Raw genomic sequence first — 23,366 nt, forward strand, 5'->3', positions numbered from 1 at the left:
CTCTCATCTAAGTTGAAACCGCTGTCAGTAAGTCTGTCTCTCACTTTGGCTTTGTGGTGCGAGTGGAAGCCCGCTCCCCCTCAAACCTGCAGGGTCACTCAAAAAGCCAATCACATTGCACAGTGGGCGCACAGAACCCCATGGAAAGCAGCAAATCACAGCACGGGAAATAGTGTTAGCTCCAGGGAGGCGGAGAGCGCAGGTTGAGGCCTGTCATGGGAGAGAGATAGAGTTCAGAAAAACAAGAATGGGGACGTGAAAGTGGAAGACTGTTAGGCAGCTGTCAACATGTCAGGTCAAAGACAGGCATGCATGCACGCTGGAGAGTCTGGCAAACCGTCTGTCTGGAGATACTGTATCTGCAAGAGAGATGGTGCTGCGTGTAAGGCTGACACCTAGTGCTGAAGTAAAGAGTGACACCGGCCTTTTCCCTCAGGGTGAAGTTTGTGGAATTTTGATTGAATTATTCTTTAAAGGTGGAAAATTGCCCCGTCAAGTATTTATGTTGCAGCAGGTCATGAGGTGTATTTTAAGTATGTTGCATACTATAGGATACTTAATTCATTAAACAATATAGAATATGAATGAATTGAAATTTGTATGTTTCTATAAAATCTGCAAAGTAACTAGTTACAACAACAATAGTGAAAGTAATGTAATGGGCTAAAAAGTGTAATATTTCGCTCTTAATTGTAGTGTAGTGTAATGGAAGCACTCAAAAAAGGTGAAAGTACCTCAAACTGCATTAGAATAAATCTGCTTGCTGTGTTGCACATCGGTGCTTGATGGCTTGAACTGCTGACATCACTAGTTGACGCTTTAAAGCTGGTGGAGATTTTCTCTGAGATGTTACACATGAATGAGTTTTGATTGTAAGGATTCCCAGCTGTGAATCCAAATATGCACCCACATCCTGGTAAAGTCACCCCCGGGCGCCGTCACTGTCCCAGCAGCTGCTCCATTATTCATGGAGCAGCTCCAGGATTTGTTTTAAAGGGCATGATGGGGGCTTGTGTCTCTGCTGTCGAGCTTTAGAACAGACTTCACAAATTTAACATGAGCTCTTCAGTACTACAGAAATGCAAGATTTTACTATTTTCCTTTAAAAAAAAACTGTAATATTTTTAAGTATTTCATTCATACAGTATTTTAGAGACATAAAAGTAGATAAAACATCTTTGTGGACACACTTTCAACTTGATGCTTCCAAATTTTTGCATGTTTCCTCCACAAACCTGAATAACACAAACTCAATTTGCATAGACTACCTCCCTCAAATTAGGTCATTTTCCCTCATTAGAACTTTATTTGGCAGCTCTATGAATAATGCATTTATTTATTCTTTATAAACTGGTCTCCTCTACAACACACACTCTCTGACTGTTGTTCTGTCTGCTCTCTCGTACACATGCTCACTTCACATAAATATCACACTGGTTTTATCAACTTGCACCAGTCAGAGCAGCAGCAGCTCTGTGTGTATGCATGTGTGAGTGTGTGTGCGTCTGTGAGTGTGAATGCGACTGCGAGAGGGTGCGTCAGAGGAAAAAGGAAGTTGCGGGATGAAGTTAAAAGCCTTCGACACAGTGCAGCTCTGCAGAACACCTACCACGGAAGAAAGGCAGAACGAGAGCACTGAAGTCTGACAATGAGATAATGAAAGGAAGGCGGGGAGGCGAACATCGAGAAAGAAGACGCGGAACTGCCAGCAGAAACTGAAGGTGAGAGCCGACTGTAACGCTCATCCTACATTGATATGCAGTTAGGAAATTGTGAAGTTTTCTGCTGGAGCAGTGGCTTTTGTTGTTATTTTTCTGAGCTGGAGGAAGGCCGCGTTGATGCTGAGCGAGGACGGAGTGAGATCAGTGTCCGCTGTAGGCTCAGGCTGGGCGACCTCGAACAATCCACATCCACGATTTAGTTCACTGAGAGGAGAAGTTCAGCTGTGACAAAGTCAGCTTCAGCGCTACTTTATTTGTGTGATGCAAGAGCAGAAGTCAAGCAGATTTTCGATGCGTGAAGTCAGAATACCTTTAGTTTCTGCTCAGGGTGAACTCCAGCTGTGCTCGGCTGCTTGTGAAGCGCACTGGTCTCTGAGTGTGAGGAGAGCGTTACCTTCGAATCTGACTGCTTTACTGTGCTGTACAGAGCAGCTGTGAGGGATCTGTGGTTACTGAACATCATCTCACATCCCGTCCGTCTGTCTGTCTGTCCATTTATCTATCAGTCTGCCTATTGTTCAAGAAAACAAAGATGGAGTTGTGGCGGCAGTGTGCGCTGTGGTTGATTGAGTGTCGAGTTCTTCCTGATAACCACCGGGTCACATGGGAGGGCGCGCAGGTAAATCAGCTGGTTCACACAAAGTTCTGCACATGGACACACACACCTAGTCTTGGTCCCTCAGTTTAATTGTGTGTGTGCGCTGTGGCAGGTGTGTGACCTGGCTCAGGCTCTGAGAGATGGCGTGCTGCTCTGCCAGTTGCTCAACAACCTGCTGCCTCAGGCCGTGAACCTGAGAGAGATCAACCTGCGCCCGCAAATGTCCCAGGTAACACACACACACACACACACACTCACGCACACACAACTTTTCCTGCTCTATTTCCATAGGTCATTTCCATAGCAACCAGGAGGCAGCACTGAAGCCCAGAGGCCATCTGATAGGAAAATGCTGCGATCTATATCTGTCCGCATCGGAGGGGCATGCGTAGAGAGAGGAGGGGACGATAGAGATGAGGAGGAAGAAAACTGCCACTGAACCCTAAAAGTCTCCTTTTCTGAAGAAAAGATGACATTTTGTCAATAAGTTTTCAATATAAATCAACTCGTTTGGAGAGTTTTTAGTCACTATTTTGACAGAAGACAGAATAAGACTAAAATCATGAATGATAAGTGATTCAATCCAATTCTTGAAATTCTGTGGGTTTGTGTAAGAAGCAGGATTAAAGTTTCCTCACAACAGTGGCAGATGGGTTTTGTCTGACACATTTTGAAATTCAGGAAAAATGACTTAGTAATACATGACTCATGATGCTAGAGCTAGCAGCAGGCTAACTTAGCTAGCTTAGCATAATGTAAAGAGTGTAAACAAGCAGCTAGCCTGACTCAAGGTCCTACCAGGACCTTGAAAGCTTACTAATTTACACATTATGTCTGTCGTATGTTTCCTGTTATATGCGGACTGTTTCTTGGCTATGAGCAGTAACTTTCTGTGCTATGTGCTGGTTTTGGTTTGTCTGTTTCGCAGCTACTCTCAGCCAAGACATTCAAAATTGTGAATTTTGGACATAAACAGGCTAGCTGTTTTCCCCTGTTCCCAGACTTTGTGTTAAGCTAAGCTAACTGGCAGCTAGCTCCAACATCTTTACTTCACAGCGTGAGAGAGGCATCGATCTTCTCATCTAACTCAGCAAGAAACCGAATAAGCTTATTTCCCAAAATGTCAGACTGCTCCTCTCAGAAATCTTGGGTTCATCTGGATCTGGATCCACCCGGAAACAGATGTCTTGTTTGGTCATGGCCTGAAGTTTTTGGGATATCATGCCAGCTAATAAACGAGCGCACAAGTGGACTGGATTGAAAACACACGTAGTCTGGGAGAAGTAAGAAAAGCAAATTCACAAAATTTGAGATAAGGACATGAGAAAGACAGATAAGGAGAGAGTGAAGGAGACGAGCTCTCCTGTGATTGGCCCGAACGTCTCGAGGGAAGTCCTTGAATCACATCTGACAGGATCCACCGTGATGTCGTCTTAAACGTGTGATCGTGAGTTCAAGTGCTTCGACACGTGCATGTGAAACTCTGGGAAATCCTATGAGGTCAAGAGTGCTTAAGAAACATCCGGAGATTAGCAGAAGATGGGAGTCCACTCAGACATGTGTACGCACACACACACGCACACGCACACGCACACACACACACACACACACCTGACGGCATTACACAAGTAAAGAGTATCTTTCCTGTTGCTGCTGCGAGGACGTATGAGTGATGCGATGTGTGCAGCAGTATCAGTTACAACTCAGCGTTTCCCCTTTTCTGAAATTAGAGTTCCACATTTCCCACTGCTGAGCAGACAGACACACAGCGAGCGAGCGAGCGAGCGAGCGAGAGAGAGCAGCTGGTTCAGGAAGTTGTGTAAACGGCGTACGTCTGACCACCATGTCAGTCACTCTGTGGTTCTATCCGAGCGGTAAGCGTCTGCCCTGCGCGCTGCAGCTTTGAGCATCGCACGTCTCCACGTGTGTCTTACGTTGCTGCTCATGTGGTCCGTGTGACTGAACAGCAGTCGGTGGAGTTTTTTAGTGCTTGTGCGACGCTGAACCCTAGAAAGTTAAAGAATCTGCCCGTTAGGTGAACAGCAGTGCCAACGTGACGTTCAGCGATGAATTGACAGACGCTGCTGAACGCTGGCGACTGTCGTACTCGCTTGTTTGTGTTTATGGTGTATCTCACCACATGTGCTGCTGTGGTTCTCGGTCATGTCGTTTTTAGCCGTGCTAGCAGCTGTAGGGAAGGCAGCGTCAGTCAGCCCAGACTGAAATATCTTGACAGCTGTCTGATCTTTTCTGCAGACGTTCATGGTCGCCACAGGATGAGTCCTGCAGACTTCAGCGATCTCCTAAACTCAAGTCAGAGTTTTCTGTGAAATATCTCATCATCTACTTTGAGATATTTTGGGTTCCCAGTCGATCAATCCTGCTGTCTCACCAGCTGTTGAACAGATGTTCACGTCCCCCTCAGGATGAATTGTTCTGGCTTTAGTGATCCCGACTTTTCATTTAGCGCCATGATCAGGTCAAAAATGCACTTTATCCAATACATAAGCAAAATTAATGACATATTTCCGTGTCACATGGCAATGTTAGAACGAAGGGTGAGCATATTTAATATTAAAACATAATCAACGTTGTCTTTCTGCTCATGTTAGCATGCTGATGTTAGCACAGATTCAGCCTCACAGAACTGCTGGCGTGGTTATCACAATTGATCAATGTTCTGTTCATCAGCTAATTAACTCAAGTTAACGAATGTTTGTGTTTGTTTGTTTTCAGTTCCTGTGCCTGAAGAATATCCGCAAGTTTCTGGGAGTTTGTCAGGAGAGGTTTCATCTCAGAAAGAGTGAACTGTTCGAGGCCTTTGACCTGTTCGACGTTCGAGACTTCGCAAAGGTACAATTCACACCACATCTGTCGATCTGTCTATCTGTCTATCTATCTAGATCATACAGTGTGGTAATGACGAACTGGCTGAGGGAAACACATTGTGCTACAATTCAGAGGCGTGAACAGAGCCCTGACTCCTCACTGCAGCTTGCAGACACCCACATACCCCTGACAGGAAGCACTTTGGTGATTTTTTTTTAATTGAAGCGGTGAACAAATGAATTCAGTATTTCACAATTCTCTTTCACTTTCAATGCAGTGCAGCCGCAGCACTTCAGTGTGAACGCGAGAAGATTCGAAATGTGCGCTCGTTTGATTTTTATGTACAAAGTAAGAGGAAGCAGCGCCTTTAAGAACAAAATGAGTCAGCAGGAGGTGGACCTCAGCCTCACTGTGGTATCCTTTTACAGTATTTATCTTTTTATTTAGTTTACAGTGTTACGGTCACTCGGCTTCTTGTTTCACTTCTCCTGCTTCCAGTCAATCAGCCAGTGCAATAAAACACATCCAGCACTCAGACGAGGTGTCGCAGTGATGGAAGGAGTGTCCTTTTAAAAGAAAAGTAACACCACACTGAAAGTTTCCCATTACAAGTTAAAGTCCTGCATTTAAAAATCCACTCACGGTCACAGTGGAGTATTTTAGTCATGTTTCCCAACCGGTGGGTTTGGCCCCCTCCAAAGAAAAAGACGAAAAACAAAGTTCTGCTTTGCAAAGTCGTTTTCATTTTCTCTAATCTTTGTTTTTCTTATTTGAGCCTGAAACGGCTTTCAGAAGTTTAGCTCTCGCTAACAGCACACAGACATCTGAACCCAGCTACGCACTGCTGTGTTGTCACGAACCAAAAAGACTGGGAATCATTGGTTTATTCTCTGTGTTTTGTATTTTCTAAGCTTAATGTACGATTTTCAATGTCAGATCAGAAAAGCAACCAAGTCTGCAGCTGTGAAATAAAGAGAAATAAAGAGTACAAAGTGCAGTATTTTCCTCTGAAATGTAGGGAGGAAGAAGTATGAAGGAGCAGAAAAGTCCAGCACAGAAACCTCGAAACTGTGCTGAAGTTCGTGCTTGAGTAAATTTTAATATTTTGTTACTGTCCACAGCTGATCGTTTCACACTGCTGGTGTCGGGATAGTGTGTGTTTTGGTGATTCAGGGTTTTGCTCGCTGTACTGGCCTCAGAGTAAACAGAGCTGGAACAGTGGTTCCTCTTTTCTGTCCCCATGAGACAAATAAAAAGCTTGAGCTCTATTTTAATCTCAGTATCTGTGTAGTTTGGTGTTTAATACTGATAAAACAACAGTTCAGCAGTTCACTCCCCCGCTCTGACTTACATGAAAAGATTTATACTTCGTCTCGTCTGTGCAGCAGATAAGAATTTACAAGCAGCAGCCGGTTAGCTTAGCTTAGCTGGACACAGCTGGGTTACAGCGAGGCTCTGTCCACAGCGGACAGAGTCCACCTACCAGCACCAGTAAGGCCTGCAGATTTACCAGTTATGTGTCATTAATGTATGGATTAAACAAATAACACATAATGTGTGATAAGTGAGCTTCGGGTGCTGACAGGTGGATTTTCTCACCTGTTGGTAGCACCAGGCCCGTCCTGTGAAAGTGACTGTGCTTATTTCCCAAAATGTCTCATTTTTTCTTTAAAGTCTGTCTGAAAAAGGCTCTTATGTGGCAGGAGAGCTGTTAATCAGTCTGTTCACGTGTTTTTTTATCCTCAGACTTTCACTTCTTGTTACGTCTTTCCTCCTGACTCAGACAGTAAAGCAGCAGAGCTGACTGAGAGCGCAGCCTTTATCTGGACAGGATGTATATTTTATATCAGCAGAAGCTTTATGGCAGGCTCACCTTTTTATTTGTCTCTGAAAGAAAGTGCAGAACTCAGGGAGGCAGCCTTTGAATTTTTCTGTTTCTCACTGTGAGAGAAAGTTTGAGCAGCAGAAGTCAGAGGTGATTTTGGAATAAAATGAAAATTAAATCCGAGGAACTTAACGTCTGTTATTTTCCTGCTTGTATCATCGTTCTAAAAGATTAACACGTAAAACACATGAATCCAGATGAGACACATTTGAGCACTCTGACTCCTGCCGCTGCCTAATCAGAGAGAGCGAACAGTCCTTTGGACGGCTGTGTGACCGAAAATACAGATGATGATGATGATGATGATGATGATGATGATGATGATGATGATGATGATGATGATGATGCTGCACTTCTCAGTCAAACTGATCCAATGAGAGTGAAACCGACTCAGAGTCAGTCAGCTCTTTCTCTGTGCTGCTAACATACCTGTGCGTGTGTGTGTGTGTGTGTGTGTGTGTGTGTGTGTGTGTGTGTGGCAGGTCATACACACTTTGTCCACCCTGTCTCATTCATCCGTTGCTGTACAAAGAGGACTGCAGTAAGTCATTTCCTTCCTGTTACGAAATCTAAGTGTTAATGCCCCACAAACATTAAAACATAATTACACACTGTGATGTATTTGTATGTAGTTGTATTGTAACGTCTCCTGTGATGGCGTTCTGTATTATTACAGCTGTATTTTACTGTATTGCAGTGGTGGAAGAATACTCAGATCAAAGACTTAGATAAAAGTATCACAGCAAGTATTGGCATTAAAATATACTTTAAGTACTATAAGAAATACTTTGGATTATTGGACTTCAGTTCTTGATGCATTAACACTGAAGCATCGTTAATATTGCAGCTGGTAAACAAGGAGCTACTTTCAGCTGCTTCATGTACTGCTCATTGGCTTAATTTGTAAAAATACATAGTTTATTGATCATTTATTAGTTGTTTGGATTTTGTATTGATAATCATAATATGTAAAGCAACTAGTAAAAGCAGCCAAAATGAATGTTTGTACAGTTTGCCCTCAAAATGTAGTCGAAAAATGGAAATACTCTGGTAAAATACCTCAAGGCTGTACTTCACTACAGTACTTTAATAAATGACTTCAGTTCCTTTCCACCACTGCTGTACTATGATCATTATCTGTTCATACACCAGCCTCCGCCTCCGCCCACAGGAGGAGTTACAGATGACAAATACATAAATAAACACTGTGACACACACACACTGTCCGCGCACAGTGAGTAATGAAGCCTTCGTTAAATGTGTGTGTGCTGCTTATGTGTGTTAGGTGGTAAAGATCTGCTGGTTTAAAAGAGTTTAAGAGTTCTTCTTAGTATCTGGACGTGATAGAAATGGTATGGAGGAATCTGATCATCGTTAAAGCTGAGTAGAGCAGAGGTGTCGCCTCCTGCGAGAGATGAAGGATGTTCAGTCTCAAAGCGCTCGTCTGAAACTGGTTATTGACTTTGGGAAAATAACATTCAAGCAGCATGTCTGACCTCCACCGTGTGGATGTGAAGGAGCAGCGCATGTGAAGGGCTGTGTTTCGTCGTTCCCCCTGCACTCTTTCTCGACCACCATGACCTACAAACACACACTCACACACACACTTTCCTCTCCTCCAGGCCTTTTCCTCTGGAGGGATGCACCGCTGATGATGAGACCTACAGCAGCCTGTCCGACCAGATAGAGTGAGCCTTTTTCTCCATGATGTTAAAACACTGCTTCATTGTTTTGTATCTTAAAACGCTTTGAAACACAGATGAGTTACAGATCTCCCTTTGGTCTGTTCCTGTACGTGGTTACACCAGTGATTCATCCTTCCCAGTACGAGCAGTGGAGTCCACTGTCAGTGTTTGTTCATAACAACAACAACACAGTCGGTACATGCACACACTTTGCATACAAAGTTCATGCCAAGTGTAAAGATACAAATAAATGCAAAACACAAATAAAAATACAAAGCAGCATTTCCTCAAGTTTACTAAAGAAAACTAATGCTGATAATAATAATAATGTGGTTTACTGTGACGCTCCCATGCCAAACGGCCTTTAGAGCAACATGAGGCATGAAGAGACTGAAGAGTCTTTGGAATAATCATCTCCTCCCAAAACGAATTTAATGATGCAGCTCTTTGACCTTTTCTGAGAAGCACTTTCACATTTATCTGATTTACTGGTAATGAAATCTTAAGCACTTGAAAGCGATTGAATTAAGTTTGTAGAATCAAATTAGGAGGTTTTTGGCAAGATGAGCTCCAGATATTAATACACAGAACATTACTTTTACAGCCTTGATTCCAACAAAGTGAGGACTGTGTGTAGGACATTAATAAAGACAGAATGCAAACAACAAATACAAACAAACTGTGTTTCTGACAGTTTTACAAAGTGTTCCTGAGCCCATGCAGTAACATCATCCAGTCATGTGTTCACAAATTGGTGAACTCGCTCCATTCTCTATGAACAACTGAGTCTTTCCAGGACGCTCCTTTCATACCCAATCATGATCCTCTCACCTGTTAATGAGCCTGTTTACCTGTGGAATGATCCGAACAGGTGTTTCTGGAGCGTTCCACCTCTTTCTCAGTCTTTTGTTGCTCCTGTCACAACGTGTTGGAAACGTGTTGCTGCGTCAAAGTCAGAATAAGCAGAGAAATATCTTATTCCAGTGTACGTGACTTTGGTAAATACGTCTATTTTAGCATTTGAGCGGATTTGCTCCTAAGAAAACTAACCTCATGTGAAGAAGCAAAAAGTTCAGTCATTTTAAATTCAAACATGACCACACACACTCTTCACCATTCTGTGGTAATCTCAGAAAGCACACATGTAGTGATTTCAGCTGAAACCTGTGGAAAAGAGAACAGAATGATTCAGGTATCGATCCTGCTGGTGTCCTTAAACAGCACATTGAACCCACCACCTGCTGTGCACAGGTGCTTGACCTCTGACCTCTCTGTAGAGTGAAACAGTGATGCTTTCTACAGACCGTAATGAAGACTGAACACATATAATGATGCTAACAGTGCTGTGTGTATGTGTCGTGTGCATCAGCGACACAGTGGACGAGGATGACGACTTGTACGACTTCGTGGAGGACGAGGAGAACGAAGGAGACGAGATCTATGAAGACTTGATGAGGACGGAAGAGCCACCTGAAGCTGTGAGAGGAGCCAACACAACACAACACCTCAAACCTGAAATCTGGCTAGTTGTCACAAAGTCATGTCCTGAACAGCGATCACGCAGCCTCACATCCCTTAACAGCGACATTCACATGCTCGGGACGAAGCCCTCCTCTGTGCTCGTGTTTCACACAACATGTGTTTTTCAGTACTGCTTCACTCAGTGGAGATAAGTCACTGTGACACAGAGAACAGAATAGCAGAATATGTAGACCCAAGAAAAGTGGTAACTACTGATTTCACGTCCACGGTGACCCCCAGGAACCACTGACCCAAACCACTTAGAGCTGTGCAGTCAGGTGTGTCTCCGTTTGAGACAGGAGCTACATTAACAGATGACTTCAGAGAGCAGCTCCATCCAGGAGAGGCATTATGTGTAAATGTCACCCAGCTACATAATTCATAAAGCCACCATCTGGTCACGAGACGCTGCGAGAGCTGGTGCAAATGAAGCCTCAGAGGAGCAGGAGTCAGACATTAACGGCACCTCAAGAGAGTAGAAATGCAAAATTGGCACTGAAATTAAAATCCCTGCTGTAGAACTGCAGCCCGTTTCCATTTTTGACAAATAGTTGTTTCCATTCTGGTCTGTGTGAGACAAATAGACCAAAAACAACCAAAAAAAAGCATCAATTAAAAACATTTAACGACCAGTGAAGCGCTGGACAGTGGAGGGGGGGAAGAGGCTTAGGACAGATCTGCCTTTAGTGTTCAGCACCACAGAAAACAGATTGTGCAGATTAAGATTAAAAAGAAAACACACAGCGGACAAAACGTCCTTTGAAAATGTCCTCTGGTCTGTGTGTGTTTATGCAGCAGCAGAAGACTGGAGTCGACAAACGAGAGTGCTGCTTGCAGGAGATCCGACAGACAGAAGAGAAATACTCCGACACACTGGAATCTATATTACAGGTGAGCACACCTTTTCAATGGAAGACACACTCATACACACACACGCAGGCAGACATTTCTCCTTACAGAGACAGTAACGGCCTTGCTTTCCGTTCTCTGCAGCACTTTATGAAGCCTCTCGAAAAGTTTCTCCAGGCTCAGGACATTGAGAGTATCTTCATCAACATAGAGGTACGGCAGAGATCACCTGCGCACCTGCTCACACGTACAGGTTTACTTTCATGCATTCACCTTGTTTGCGTGTCCTCTGCACACATGCGTTTGTAGGATTTGGCCAACACACATCGCAGTTTGTTGGAGGAGGTCCGGACTTCCATCCTACACTGTGGAGCCAAGAACCTGTACCAGGTGTTTCTGAGCTACAAGGAGAGGTACGCAACACACACACACACACACACACACACACACACACATGTTTCTGTCATACTGTACATGCATGTTATAATGTGCTCATGTCCCCCCCCCCAGGCTCTTACTGTACGGTCGTTACTGCAGTCAGGTGGAAACGGCGACGAAACATCTGGACAAGCTTTCGAGTACGAGAGAGGATATCAAAATGAAACTGGAGGTGAGGAGGACACACACGCTGGGACAGAAGCACGGGGGGTGTGTGACTTTGCACTGAACATGAAGTCGTTTTGGATCATTTTAAGGTTCAAAGTTTAAGGTTTTAAATCAGACTTGGCCCAGCTGAACACTGTAAGCGTTGTTCAGCAGTGAGAAGCTGGTCAGAGATCATGTAGCGGGCCACTTTTACTGGATCCTACTGGTTCTTCTGTACTGAGGGAGCTGGATCCTCTGTGTGAGTCAGTCCTGCTGCCAGTCTGTCCCAGTGGAAAGAACAACAAAAAAATATCTGACAGGTCACCTTAACTGGGACAGAAGGTCTTTATTAATCTTATGAAATGGTGAAATGTGTCTGTGGGGAAGAAACAGAATCTAAAAACAAACCAGGAAGAGACATTTTTTCTGGCATATGTGCCGGATGAGCAACTTTCATCATAACAAATGGACGTAATCTTTGAACACGGCGTCCTTTCTAAAAATACATCCGTGATCTGCGCTCCAAGAGAAGAATTCAGCAGCATGAAGGACTGGGGGAGCGGCCATGAAAGCACTAACCACAGGGACACACTGGTGTGTTTCACTGTCTCTTACTTCAGCCTCCGTGTCTCCTGGCCTCTGTCCTTTGACCCTACGTTGAGCTGTTTGAGGTGTCCTGTCAGCAGCGTCACACACATTTATAATGAAGGTCTACATAGGAAAAGCTTTCTTTGCCAAAGGGTAATTTCTTGTTTCGGTGCTGCTTTTGTCCGTGAGGGTAACTGGTGGGAAGGTTGACTCTGCCACCCAACATCCTCTGAAACCATCTTTGGTTTACTGCAGACCTTCACTTCCTTCTCTCTCTCTCTCTCTCTCTCTCTCTCTCTCTCTCTCTCTCTCTCTCTCTCTCTCTCTCTCTCTCTCTCTCTCTCTCTCTCTCTCTCTCTCTCAGGAGTGTTCAAACAGGGCAAACAGTGGGCGTTTTTCTCTCAGAGATCTGCTCATGGTCCCTATGCAGAGAGTCCTCAAATATCACCTGCTGTTACAGGTATGTTTGTACAGGTGTGTGTGTTTTATCTGCGTGTGTGTAGCTGCATTATGCCCATGTGTGTGCGTTTTTCCAGTTAGTGTATAATCTGTCAGTTTGTGCCTGCAGGAGCTGGTGAAGCACACCACCGACCCCGCAGACAAAGAGAACCTCCGCACAGCTCTCGACGCCATGAGAGTGAGTGTGAATGTGTGTTTATGTCAGTCGCCGCCTCACGATAAGGAAACATGCATTGATTCGTCCGTGTGTGTGTGTGTGTTTCCAGGACTTGGCGCAGAGTGTGAACGAGGTGAAACGAGACAACGAGATCATCAGACAGATCACCACCTTCCAGCTGTCCATAGAAAACATGGTGAGGTCACATGTTTGACTCTTTAGGCTGTTCTGGCTCATATATCGTGTTCCTTCGCTCATCCTCACCCTCCTCTGCTCTTTAGATTCAGTCTCTGGCTCTTTACGGTCGCCCCAAGATCGACGGTGAGCTGAAGATCTGCAGCCCGGAGAAGAGGTCCAAACAGGACAGGTGTGTGTCGTTCACGCCTCGCCGTATTTTTCCTGTGTTAATGCCACGTACGCACCTGACCGCGGGCTGTATCTGTGCATGTTTGGCTCTTCCTCAGGTATGCCTTCCTCTTCGATAAGGCCATGTTCGTGTGCAAGAAGAAGAGCGGAGAGACCTTTGAGCTGAAGGAGCTCATAGAACTACAGAACTACCAGATACGAGACGAGACCGCAGGAGAAAAGGACAATAAGAAGGTCTTTGTGTTGCTCTGTAGCACCAGTTATAGAAGACAGTACATCTGTCAGCTAACTGTGTGCGTGCGTGTGTGTGTGTGTGTGTGTGTGTGTGTGTGTGTGTGTGTGTGTGTGTGTGTGTGTGTGTGTGTGTGTGTGTGTGTGTGTGTGTGTGTGAACAGTGGTCCTATTCGTTCCTCCTGCTGGACTGCTATGGGAGGTGTGGGTACGATTTATTCTTCAAAACCAGAGAGCTGAAGAAGAAATGGCTGGAGCAGTTTGAGATGGCTCTGTGAGTTATCGCACACACACACACACACACACACACACACACACACTCTGACACACACACACACACACTGTAAACATGGAAACACAGCAGACGTTAGAGTGACAGGGTGCTGTTTGCAGTAGTGTAGTGATTTCATGCAGCAGCTTGATTGATAATGCTGAAGTTGGGCAGAAATTAAAGCAGCTGTGATCAATGTTTGTGGGTACGTATGATGTGAAATGAGTCGCCTGTAGTGAGAAACTCACAGCGGGCTTTATAGCATCTCTCAGGTAACTGTTCTGGTTTGATTTTAGCGGTTCATCCTCACTCTTACCGTCATTTTCACATCGATAGAAACCGTCTGTATACGACCAGCCCAGCAGCACACAGCAGGCAGAGACCTCAGAGTGCAGCGTTTAGCCTCTGAGAGTCAGATGTTTCCCTCAGGAGCTAGAAGACAGTGAACTTTGGACTTTTTTGAGCGGTGGTGACAAACACGACTTTAAATCACTGAATATGTTGCAGCGTTTCTACTGAATGTGTAAATAAGCAGCTGTTTGTTCAACATATCAAACGTTAAAACATGTTAGCGCTGCTTGTTTCTGCTGCCTCCAAAGAGTTATTGCAGGTTAAAGTTGATTTATTATTGAAGATGATCCATGTGAATGATATAGTGTGCAACACCTCACAGGAGAAGCAGAACTCTTCCTTTCGACGCTGACCTGAGAGGTTTCGCTGTAGCTGCTTGTCATGATGGTTTTGAGGTGCAGATTTGCTGATTGCTTAACTTCAAAGCTCATCAGCAGACATCCTGTGATTTGTTGAACGTGTTATTTGCAATCTGACCTTCGCTGCGTTGCTGCTGCTGTTAGCCTCCTCAGTCTCAGGCGCAGTCTGGACAAACTACCTGCCAGTGGAAACCAGCTCTGTGACGGCTTGTTACCCAGCATGCTCAAAACAGCTGTGCTTCATGGTTGCAGGTCAAATATGTGTCCAGAGAACTGTGCGGCCAACAACCATGACTTCCAGATGCACTGCTTCGACGACACCACCAGCTGCAAGGCCTGCTCCATGCTGTTAAGGTGCTTCCTCTCGCTAGTCGTTTCTCTCTTGGCGCCAATTCATAAAAAGAACTTGTCCACTGAGGCTGAATCCGTCTGTCTGTCTGTCACAGGGGGATATTTTTCCAGGGTTATCGCTGCACGCGCTGTAAAATGGCTGCACATAAAGAGTGTTTGGGCAGAGTTCCTGCCTGCGGCCGAAACTCAGGTCTGTGTACGTCTTTAAATACTGCAAACTACGTTTACAGGCGCACTAATATTCCACTGTCATTCTATTCTAAATCTGATGTGGGTCATGTAAACAGCATGTTCAGGTTGGATTTTCCAGATTAGACCTTATTCCAAATGGAACATTTTCCCATTAAGACGAGTGGGATATGCTGATATTATGGACATGTATGCAGAATACACGTCTCACTTTCTAACACACGGCCTCTCGCCTGTTTACAGTCGCTCTGTTAGAGATGCACGCAGAAAAGAAAAGCCCACATCCTGGTCAGAAGGAGAAGCACACCTGCTTTTAAACATTAGCAAACACTTGGATGTCAGCAGGTTTTCAGATTTGTGCAAATATCACAACAGCAACCTGACAAGGAGGCGGGGGAACAAGTGACAGAGGGAGGCCGTGTCTGACAATCAGCTGCATGCAAACAAGAATGATGGTGGAATATTAATCAACATTAGCCTTCTTAATTAATAATTGGTGCATGTAAGAGCAGTCACTGAGTGTTGTCTTCAAATTGCAGATCATGCTGGCACTGTGAGGAAGGTAAGGCTGCGTCATCTGACGCTGTAGAGAGGTGATGATTTGTGTGGTTATGGTCAAACTTGAGGTGCGATTGCTCAAATGTTTTTGTCTTTTGATCCTCCAGAATAAAACACACAGGTCCTCCGGACATTCCAGCATCGGTAAGAAATCCATGTATGATGTTTTTAAAGAGGCTATTTCTTACTTTCAGAAAGCTTTGACTGTCGTGGTCGTGATTGTTCTCCAGAACAGCTTAATAATCGTTCATAAAAGGAAAACGTGATTGGATGAAAGTGCTTTCATTGCCTGTCGGATCCCTTCCTCCCATCTCATCGTCTCCTCTTCCTCCTCCTCGCTCTGTCTCAGGATTTCCTAAGATGGAGGTGTGTCAGGAGTATTATGGCTTGCCGCCGCCCCCCGTGGGCTTCGGCCAACCGCTTCACCTCTCCAGAGGTGACATCATCGAGCTGACGCGGGCCGACGTCGACCTGCCGTGGTGGGAGGTAACGTTAAAACCACACACGGGGGGTGGGGGGGTTCGTGCTTGATTTTATTGTGTTTTCGAGCCTTGTTTTGTGTGGTTGACGTGCAGGTGTGAGATGCTCTTTTCATTTCCTGTTTTCGCCTCTCTTCCTCCCTCGTGCCCGGCCAGCTTTGATTCATTGAACAGATTTTGATTTGGAAAATAAATGAAAGCTAACGGCTGAATTCCACTGAGCCGCGGATGCACGGAGAGTCCGAATGAAACGAGAAGACGCGTTTTTAGAGGGACTCCTTTCCTCTGAAGCGTCGCACGCGGCGATGGCGGCTGGTCACAGCTGGATCAGCAGCTGTGTGCCAGAGCAGCAGCGTGTTCCCTCTGTAGCCCGTTACCTGTTTAACAAACACCTGCTCATCAGGAAGCATTTCCACTGCCAGAGTGCATTCATGTTATTTATTCATTATATGCGTCTGTAGTTAATAACCCAGAATATGATTATGGGGACTTCTGAACACCGGAGGTCATTTTTTAGGCTGAATGTTTCAGGGAAAATTGCAACCATATCGAACCCGGCGCTCAGGGATTATCCGCCTCAGGTGTGACTGAATGGAGATGATGATAAATGATGAAAACGTGTTTCTTGCTGACAGAGACTCTCCCTCTCTCTCTGAGCTGAGCTCTGTCTGAAGCTTTAATTGTATCTGTAACAAGAATTAATGAGGGAAATTAAAGAAAACTCTTTCTCATCCAGGAAGAAAGTTGTTTGTGGTCCTGTTGTTGTTCAGTTAACACAAACGTGTGAGCAGATGGTGAATCAGGAAATCTAAAACCTGAGGGTGTCACACTTTATCTGTCTTTCTCACACTCTGTTGTGAAACTGCAGTGATGGTGCAGATCAGGCCGATCAGCTGCCATGTTGTCAGTAAAAGGCTCTCTCAGGTCTGCTCTTCTTTGATATGGCCTAGAGGACGGTGGACGAGAGGGACCGAGGAGCGCGGAAATGTCAAATGAGAGACTTAGTTTGAACCCCATGATGTCCAATCTTCCTCTGCAGCTGCAGTTAATGCAGTCAATGCCTTTAACTGCATTACTACAGAAACGTAGCTTTCCTCTCAAACTGATCTCATGACTGTTACAAGTCTCGACACAGAGAGAGTCAGGGGATTGCACCTCATGACTTCACTCATCTCTGATTCATCACTTCCGTTGCTTTGCAAGTTTTCCTCAATAATCCCTGCACACAAGCCTCAGATCAGTATCAGCTTCGTAGGAGTTGTGGTTTGTCATGTCGCTCTGGTGATTCATTTATATGTCAGATCGACCGTTTGGTCTACCTATTGTGATTTGTTGTTGTGTGTGTCGCACAGGGAAGGAACCTGACTGCGGGACAAGTGGGATGGTTCCCCTGCCAAAAGGTTCAGCCCTACGTCTCTGTGAGTACGATGCAGCCGCCAACATAAGCTCCTAACAGCAGACACCATCCACCGAACTGAAAACGCCACAAAAGCCTGAGAAATAAGACGTGCACACTAAGGCCAGTGGTGTGTCAGCTCGCACAGGCTGGCTACTATTTTCTGTACTGAAACCCCCGAAAACCAACATTAGCAGTTACCTCATTTACCGCAGACTGCTGCAGAGTCTTACATCTAACCTCTATGTGATCTCACCTTTTCCCAGAGGCCGACCCCTGACCTGACTGGCTTCCACTGGTGAGTATTAACAGGAACTGGGTTAAATCGCTTGCTCACCAAACCACTGTCACCCTCATGGCTTCATCTCTTCCTGTATTGCAGTGCACTGCAGCAGGGACAGAGAAAGAGCGCAGAGCTGAGACAGAAAACAATGGCCACAAAAACAGAACCAGATACTGAAAAGTGCTGGTGTGTCACACTGTGCTGTGACGCTGGTGGGATCCAGCAGCTCACACCACTGTTTCCATTTAGTTTTTAGTCAGCGATCATGTCATCAGTGTCCTCTGCCGTTCAGTTTGTGGTGATAACAAACACGTCTGAACTCCAGAGGCCTGACAGCGCTGCAAATAACAATGAATAAAATCAAAAACAGCTTGTAAAAACACTGGTATTGTCCTTTAAGTCGCAAGGTGTAGAATTTGAAAATGGGTCTGCTTTGGCTCTACCTGGTGGCAACATGAAACATGACCGAAATAAAGGAATGAAACAAACCAAAAACCACTAACTGGACAGTTTGCACCCACTTATTTTACATTTATAATCAGTACATAAAGATTTAACCAAATGGTTTACTGCTCACTATAACTCTGAGGCTGCTGAATAAACAGATAATGAAAGACAATGCAGTAAAACATAATGATAATAATAATAATAATAATAATAATAATAATAATAATAATAATAACAAATATCTCTTCATAACAGAAGTTAATAAACATTTAAAAATGTCCTTACAGCTCAGTACAACTACATTATAGCGTGGATCTGCTTGTATGCTCCCTATAAACAGGCATTTAAAGTAAAGTGTTACTGCAACTGGGATTAAATGCTCAAACTAAAATGAATTAATTAAAAGCAGCAGCTCGAGCAAAGAGAGTCATAAAGTCAGTTACCTCTTCATGAACGTGCTGACGATTGTGTTATTTCGTCTTTCAAACGTTACGCCATCTTTCTTTAAGCAAAGCGTGACGTTCTGATTGTCACTGTGCTTGAAGGTACGCGGGGAACATGGACAGAACCGCCGCCAAGAACCTGCTGATGTCCCGCTCGGATGGAACCTTCCTGGTGCGGCAGAAAGAAGGAGGAGAGTACGCGATCAGCATCAAGTAAGTTCACTTTCATCTTATCTTGTATGTGACTGAAGTGTGATCGATTAATTGACAGAAAATTCACTATTTGATAAGAGATCAATCGTTCAAATCATTTTCAAGCAGAAACACCCCAAATTCTGTCTCAGCTTCTTAACTTTAAAGAGTTGCTGCTTTTCTTTGCCCTAATAGTGAATTAATGTCGTCAGCTCAGCAGGAACATTTTCACTCTTTTCTGATATTTTAGGGATTTATTCATTTAAACAAGGTTGTTTGTAACCCAAATGAAAAAGTGCCTCGTGTACAAACTTTATCAAGTTTTAACATACACAAATAATATCTTTTGACCTATAAATGAGTGACGATCTGAGCAAAGCTTAGGTATCACTTCCTCTCAAAAGCAGGGAAATGCAGCTTCCTTTACAAAGGATCAGGACACGACCTGCGAAGCCGCTGTCATATGAAAGCCTTCCATCTGATCGTCAGGTGGAAGTGGAAACGTCTGTTTTCCTTCTTTTGAGAGGAACAGCGACACCATTCAGCAATCAAACTACACGCTGCCAACGTCACTGTTTACCTCTTCGTGAGCTCTGTGACAACTTGCTTTATTGTTCCCTGTCTTTTATCCGTTACCCTCTTTATGTTTGCAGGTTCAACATGGACATCAGACACATTAAGATCACGTCTGTTGAGGGCCTGTTCCGCATCAACGAGAAGAAAGCCTTCAATGGATTAATCGTAAGTCTTGCAGCCTCATGCGGCCACAATCTGATAACACTGACCAGAGGAAGTACCTGAAACTGAATCTTCCCCTCAAACCACATCTAACATCTGTCACACGTTCCTCATGCTCTTCTTCTTCTTCTTCTTCTTCTTCTTCTTCTTCTTCCTGCTTTAGGAGATGGTTCAGTTCTACCAGCAGAACTCTTTGAAGGAGTACTTCAAGGATGTGGACACCACGCTGCGCACGCCGTACAAACAACCAGAGGAACACAACTCGTCCAACAACACGCCGAACACCACCCCAGGTACCGCACGCCTCCGTCGCCTCCCACGCTCCCCCTCCTCATCATCATGTTGAAGCAATAGTTTGACATTTTGGGAAATAATATGCACTTTCTTGCTGAGAGCTGAAGATCAATACCACAATCTTATGTGAAAGTGGTGTCGACCTTCTCATCAAACTGTTGCAAGAAAGCAAAAGAAGCCCTTTCCGTAGATGTCCAGCCATGTTTTTAAGCCTGTCCATGCTGTCGTGCTGCCCCGTCTGACAGGAGGCAGCGTGAGGAGTTTCGGCATGGCGAGGGCCAGGTACGACTTCTCGGCCAGGGACCGCTCGGAGCTGTCGCTGCAGGAGGGAGACACCATCAAGATCCTCTCCAAGAAAGGCCACAGTGGTTGGTGGAAAGGAGAGGTGTACGGCCGGGTGAGGAATCGACACACATCAGCACGTAAAAACAGACATCACGGGTGTTTAGGCGTCTTGTCTGACCTGCGCTGCTCCTGTTTCCAGGTGGGGTTCTTTCCAGCCAACTATGTGGAGGAGGATTACTCTGACTACTGCTGATGTGGCTCCATGTGTTGTCCCATACTCTGCTATACATGTCGGGGTCTGTGTGGTACCTGGTTTCCATCTGTTGCATTAACCCATATGCACGAGTGTGGCTGTGTGTGAGAGGTGCTGTTACTTGTGATCTAATGACTGTCGAGTGATGTGAATAAAACTTTTGTTCTGCTGACCTGATGAATATCTTTTGAATATCAAAGTGTACACTTGAGCTTCACACTCTTATGTGGTGGTAGAGCATCTCATTTTAAAACCACAGGCATTAATTATCAACTTGAAATTCAACACATACTCTACTATACCAGTGGCAGTACTGCAGTGAGCTCTGCAGAGGAACACGTTACCGTAGATACTTTGAAATGAAGTGGAGGTAACATAAGTTTAATTAACTACAGTCTCTTCCTGCATGAGACACCACAGCAATGAGCACCAGCCTTGTAGGTAGTTAAATGTCTGCTTTAATTCCAAAATATCAAAACAAAAATTATAGAACAACAATAACAACAATGTGTCTTTCACGTCATTTGTGGGCAGAAACGATGGGCTTAAACTGAGATCAATGTCACGTCTACATGTTTTCTGCTCTGGAGATTCGACTCATTCTCTCTTTCAGCTGCGCTGTCTGATCGTGATGGTTTCCTGCGAGCGATTCCATCTGTGCGGGTGTCTAACGAGGAAGAGGTTTGTCTGTGTGTCACTGACGTGTGGCAGCCCTCAGATCTACTGGTAGTACAGCTCCAGGTTCATTCCATCATGGATTTCATCTGCAGGGCTCATGGTTAAGTACAACAGCTCTTTATATCACCATTAATGTGATAAAAGCATCAGTAAAACCTGTTTTCATACAGGAAAAATACCTTCTTTAGATAGCCAGAGCATGTAAAGATAATATAGAAAGAAATTATTACTGTTAACATCCACAAATCACATCACATTTTTGAAAAATGTGTAAGTATTTTACCTATATTTATCTCAATGACATCATCTCCACCGGTACAAGGATCAGTTCATCTAAACATGCAAATATATAAATATAAGACACTGCTGCTGAGACCTGCTGAGAGCAATTAATTAGCTCGTTATTTGCTGGTAAAGTGGAAAATTAAATTATTAGTTCAAAAGCCAATAATTACATCTGTGAAGGCACTGCAAGTATAATCATGTCACAGACAGAGAGGTGTATTTATATTAGTGACATTACTGCCTGTTATCATTGAGAAAAAGATCATTATAATGGCAGTGAAATGTCGCCAGCGACAATTCGCTCAAAAACTGTATTAAACTGTATTTATTGCCCTCTACAGTTGAAACAATCAGCAATATTATTAATTGTTGTATCTGCCATAATAGACAATTATCACTCCTTGTTTTTGGCTTGCAAAGGCTATATATAGGCCACCACCCACACCCATCCTCAGTGTGACAATTCACTGACTTCTAGTACTTAAAATGATCTGATGCTTACTTTTCAAGTGTGACAGGTGAGTAGAAATCTGTGAAAATATAAAAACTGGTGCTACAGCATCGGTACCAAACAGTAAGAGAGCAGCTGAAATGACTGTTTAAAGGATACAGTCCCCCAGAGTCACGTGGTCCTTGAATATGGTGTACCTGTGGGCACAGAGCAGGAACATTAGCAGCTAACAGAAAACAGCCACAGGAACGACTGTTACTGTTAAGCAGCACAGACGGGCATCTTACCATTTCTTTAATACGATCTTATCGTGTCGTGTTCCTGTCTGGGCAGCAATGAGCTTCTTCAGATCTCCAATGCTATCCTCAGAGCTGAAACACGGGGGTTAAGGAGGAAACAGCGTGCACTCACATAAAGAAAGACTGAATCTGCCAACAGAGCATGGATCAACTCGCCCGACCTGGGTTATAACGTGGGAGGATCTGTTTGTTGACTTGGAGGAAGCTGTCTTGAATTATAGTGTATTGTTCAAATTAAAGATGTCATGAATGGAGAGTGCACTCATGAGGATTTGCCTCTTGTCTCTGTCTTAAACCATAGCACACACAGTATCTTTGGGCTTTTAAGCATTGGTCACATAAAATAAGGTATATGAAGATTTCGCATTGGTGATGTGCACCTGTCATATTTGTAGAGCAAACTGTTAATCAATAATTCATTAACAGAGCCGTTATTTGCAGCCTTGCGGTGAATAAACCCACCGTTTTTCAGGCTTAAACTCGAGGACTTGCTGCTCTGATAACAGTGCAGTTACACGTTAAGCTCTGAAGAAGTAAGAAAATAAATAAAGCTCGAGTCAACTCAAGCTAACTCAACGTTAGCCGTGCGTGGACACAAACATTACACATGTGGCAGGAGGCATTATTTAGCGTTATCGCCACAGTTCATGTGAAGGATACTTGCACTTGACCCGGACTTTCTTGCCCAGGCGATCGTTGCAAACCACCTCGATCATCTTCGGTTCCTGTCGGGCCAAAGGAAATGAGATTGTTAGCACAACTTATGCGTGAGACGACTCCATTCTCCATTTAACGAAAGGCACTGACACCTCTAAACATAGTTAGAGGCTCTAGCTAATATGGGTCATTCACGCTGACATACTGGAGAAAATGAGCCTTTAAAATCAGTTTGAAATCAGCCAGGTTGTTTTGTTTACTGTTAGCTAACATACGCTCGAGCTCACAGCGGCTACATGTTGTACCGACGAATGTGCGTAATGTTAGAAAGAACACACGTAAACTGAAATTCTGTCTTAAAAATGTACAACATATTGTTTCGTTTATTACAAAGATGTGTTAAATGGGACATTCTTACCTGGAAATTCACAACAGAATAACAAATTTCCCTCGGTCTCTGAAATTTTCTGGAAGACTCTCCGTCCTGCTTATCGTAAAGCTGATTTCGTTTGTGTATGCGCCTCTGGACCAATCAAATGGACATTACAATGATTGACAGCCAAATCAGCCTATGACAGAGCAGAAAAACGTGGAAAGGCGGATCTGATCCTGAAAACAACTCGTATCGTAAAC

At 44.3% G+C, this 23,366-nt stretch overlaps 2 protein-coding genes across 3 annotated transcripts; one reads left to right on the forward strand and one right to left on the reverse strand.

The window, feature by feature from the left end:
- The first annotated feature begins 1,585 nt into the window (after nt 1-1,585).
- On the forward strand, nt 1,586-20,534 carry LOC139347828 (proto-oncogene vav-like). 2 transcript variants are annotated; one of them, XM_070987641.1, is made up of 29 exons: nt 1,586-1,721; nt 2,228-2,340; nt 2,432-2,548; nt 5,056-5,172; nt 7,516-7,574; nt 8,656-8,721; nt 10,088-10,196; nt 11,035-11,130; nt 11,233-11,301; nt 11,398-11,501; nt 11,599-11,698; nt 12,626-12,721; nt 12,830-12,898; nt 12,987-13,073; nt 13,159-13,244; nt 13,342-13,477; nt 13,639-13,748; nt 14,708-14,809; nt 14,902-14,996; nt 15,535-15,557; nt 15,661-15,697; nt 15,903-16,039; nt 17,385-17,450; nt 17,695-17,726; nt 18,704-18,814; nt 19,447-19,534; nt 19,695-19,824; nt 20,071-20,222; nt 20,310-20,534. In XM_070987641.1, exons 2-29 carry the CDS (start codon nt 2,254-2,256, stop codon nt 20,361-20,363), a joined length of 2,535 nt encoding a protein of 844 aa, XP_070843742.1. In that variant the 5' UTR covers nt 1,586-1,721; nt 2,228-2,253; the 3' UTR covers nt 20,364-20,534. The 2 variants fall into 2 exon arrangements, with proteins under 2 accessions (XP_070843742.1, XP_070843749.1); XM_070987648.1 differs by having other exon boundaries at nt 11,038-11,130.
- A 264-nt stretch (nt 20,535-20,798) lies between these two features.
- On the reverse strand, nt 20,799-23,353 carry ubl5 (ubiquitin like 5). The gene is made up of 5 exons (XM_070983890.1): nt 23,152-23,353; nt 22,737-22,801; nt 22,065-22,148; nt 21,937-21,974; nt 20,799-21,127 (listed from the first exon to the last, which is right to left on the reverse strand). The coding sequence occupies exons 2-5, from the start codon at nt 22,790-22,792 to the stop codon at nt 21,084-21,086; spliced, it is 222 nt and encodes a 73-aa protein (XP_070839991.1). The 5' UTR covers nt 22,793-22,801; nt 23,152-23,353; the 3' UTR covers nt 20,799-21,083.
- Nucleotides 23,354-23,366: the final 13 nt, after the last annotated feature.

Source organism: Chaetodon trifascialis, chromosome 2 (assembly GCF_039877785.1).
Source record: "Chaetodon trifascialis isolate fChaTrf1 chromosome 2, fChaTrf1.hap1, whole genome shotgun sequence".
NCBI lineage: Eukaryota > Metazoa > Chordata > Actinopteri > Chaetodontiformes > Chaetodontidae > Chaetodon > Chaetodon trifascialis.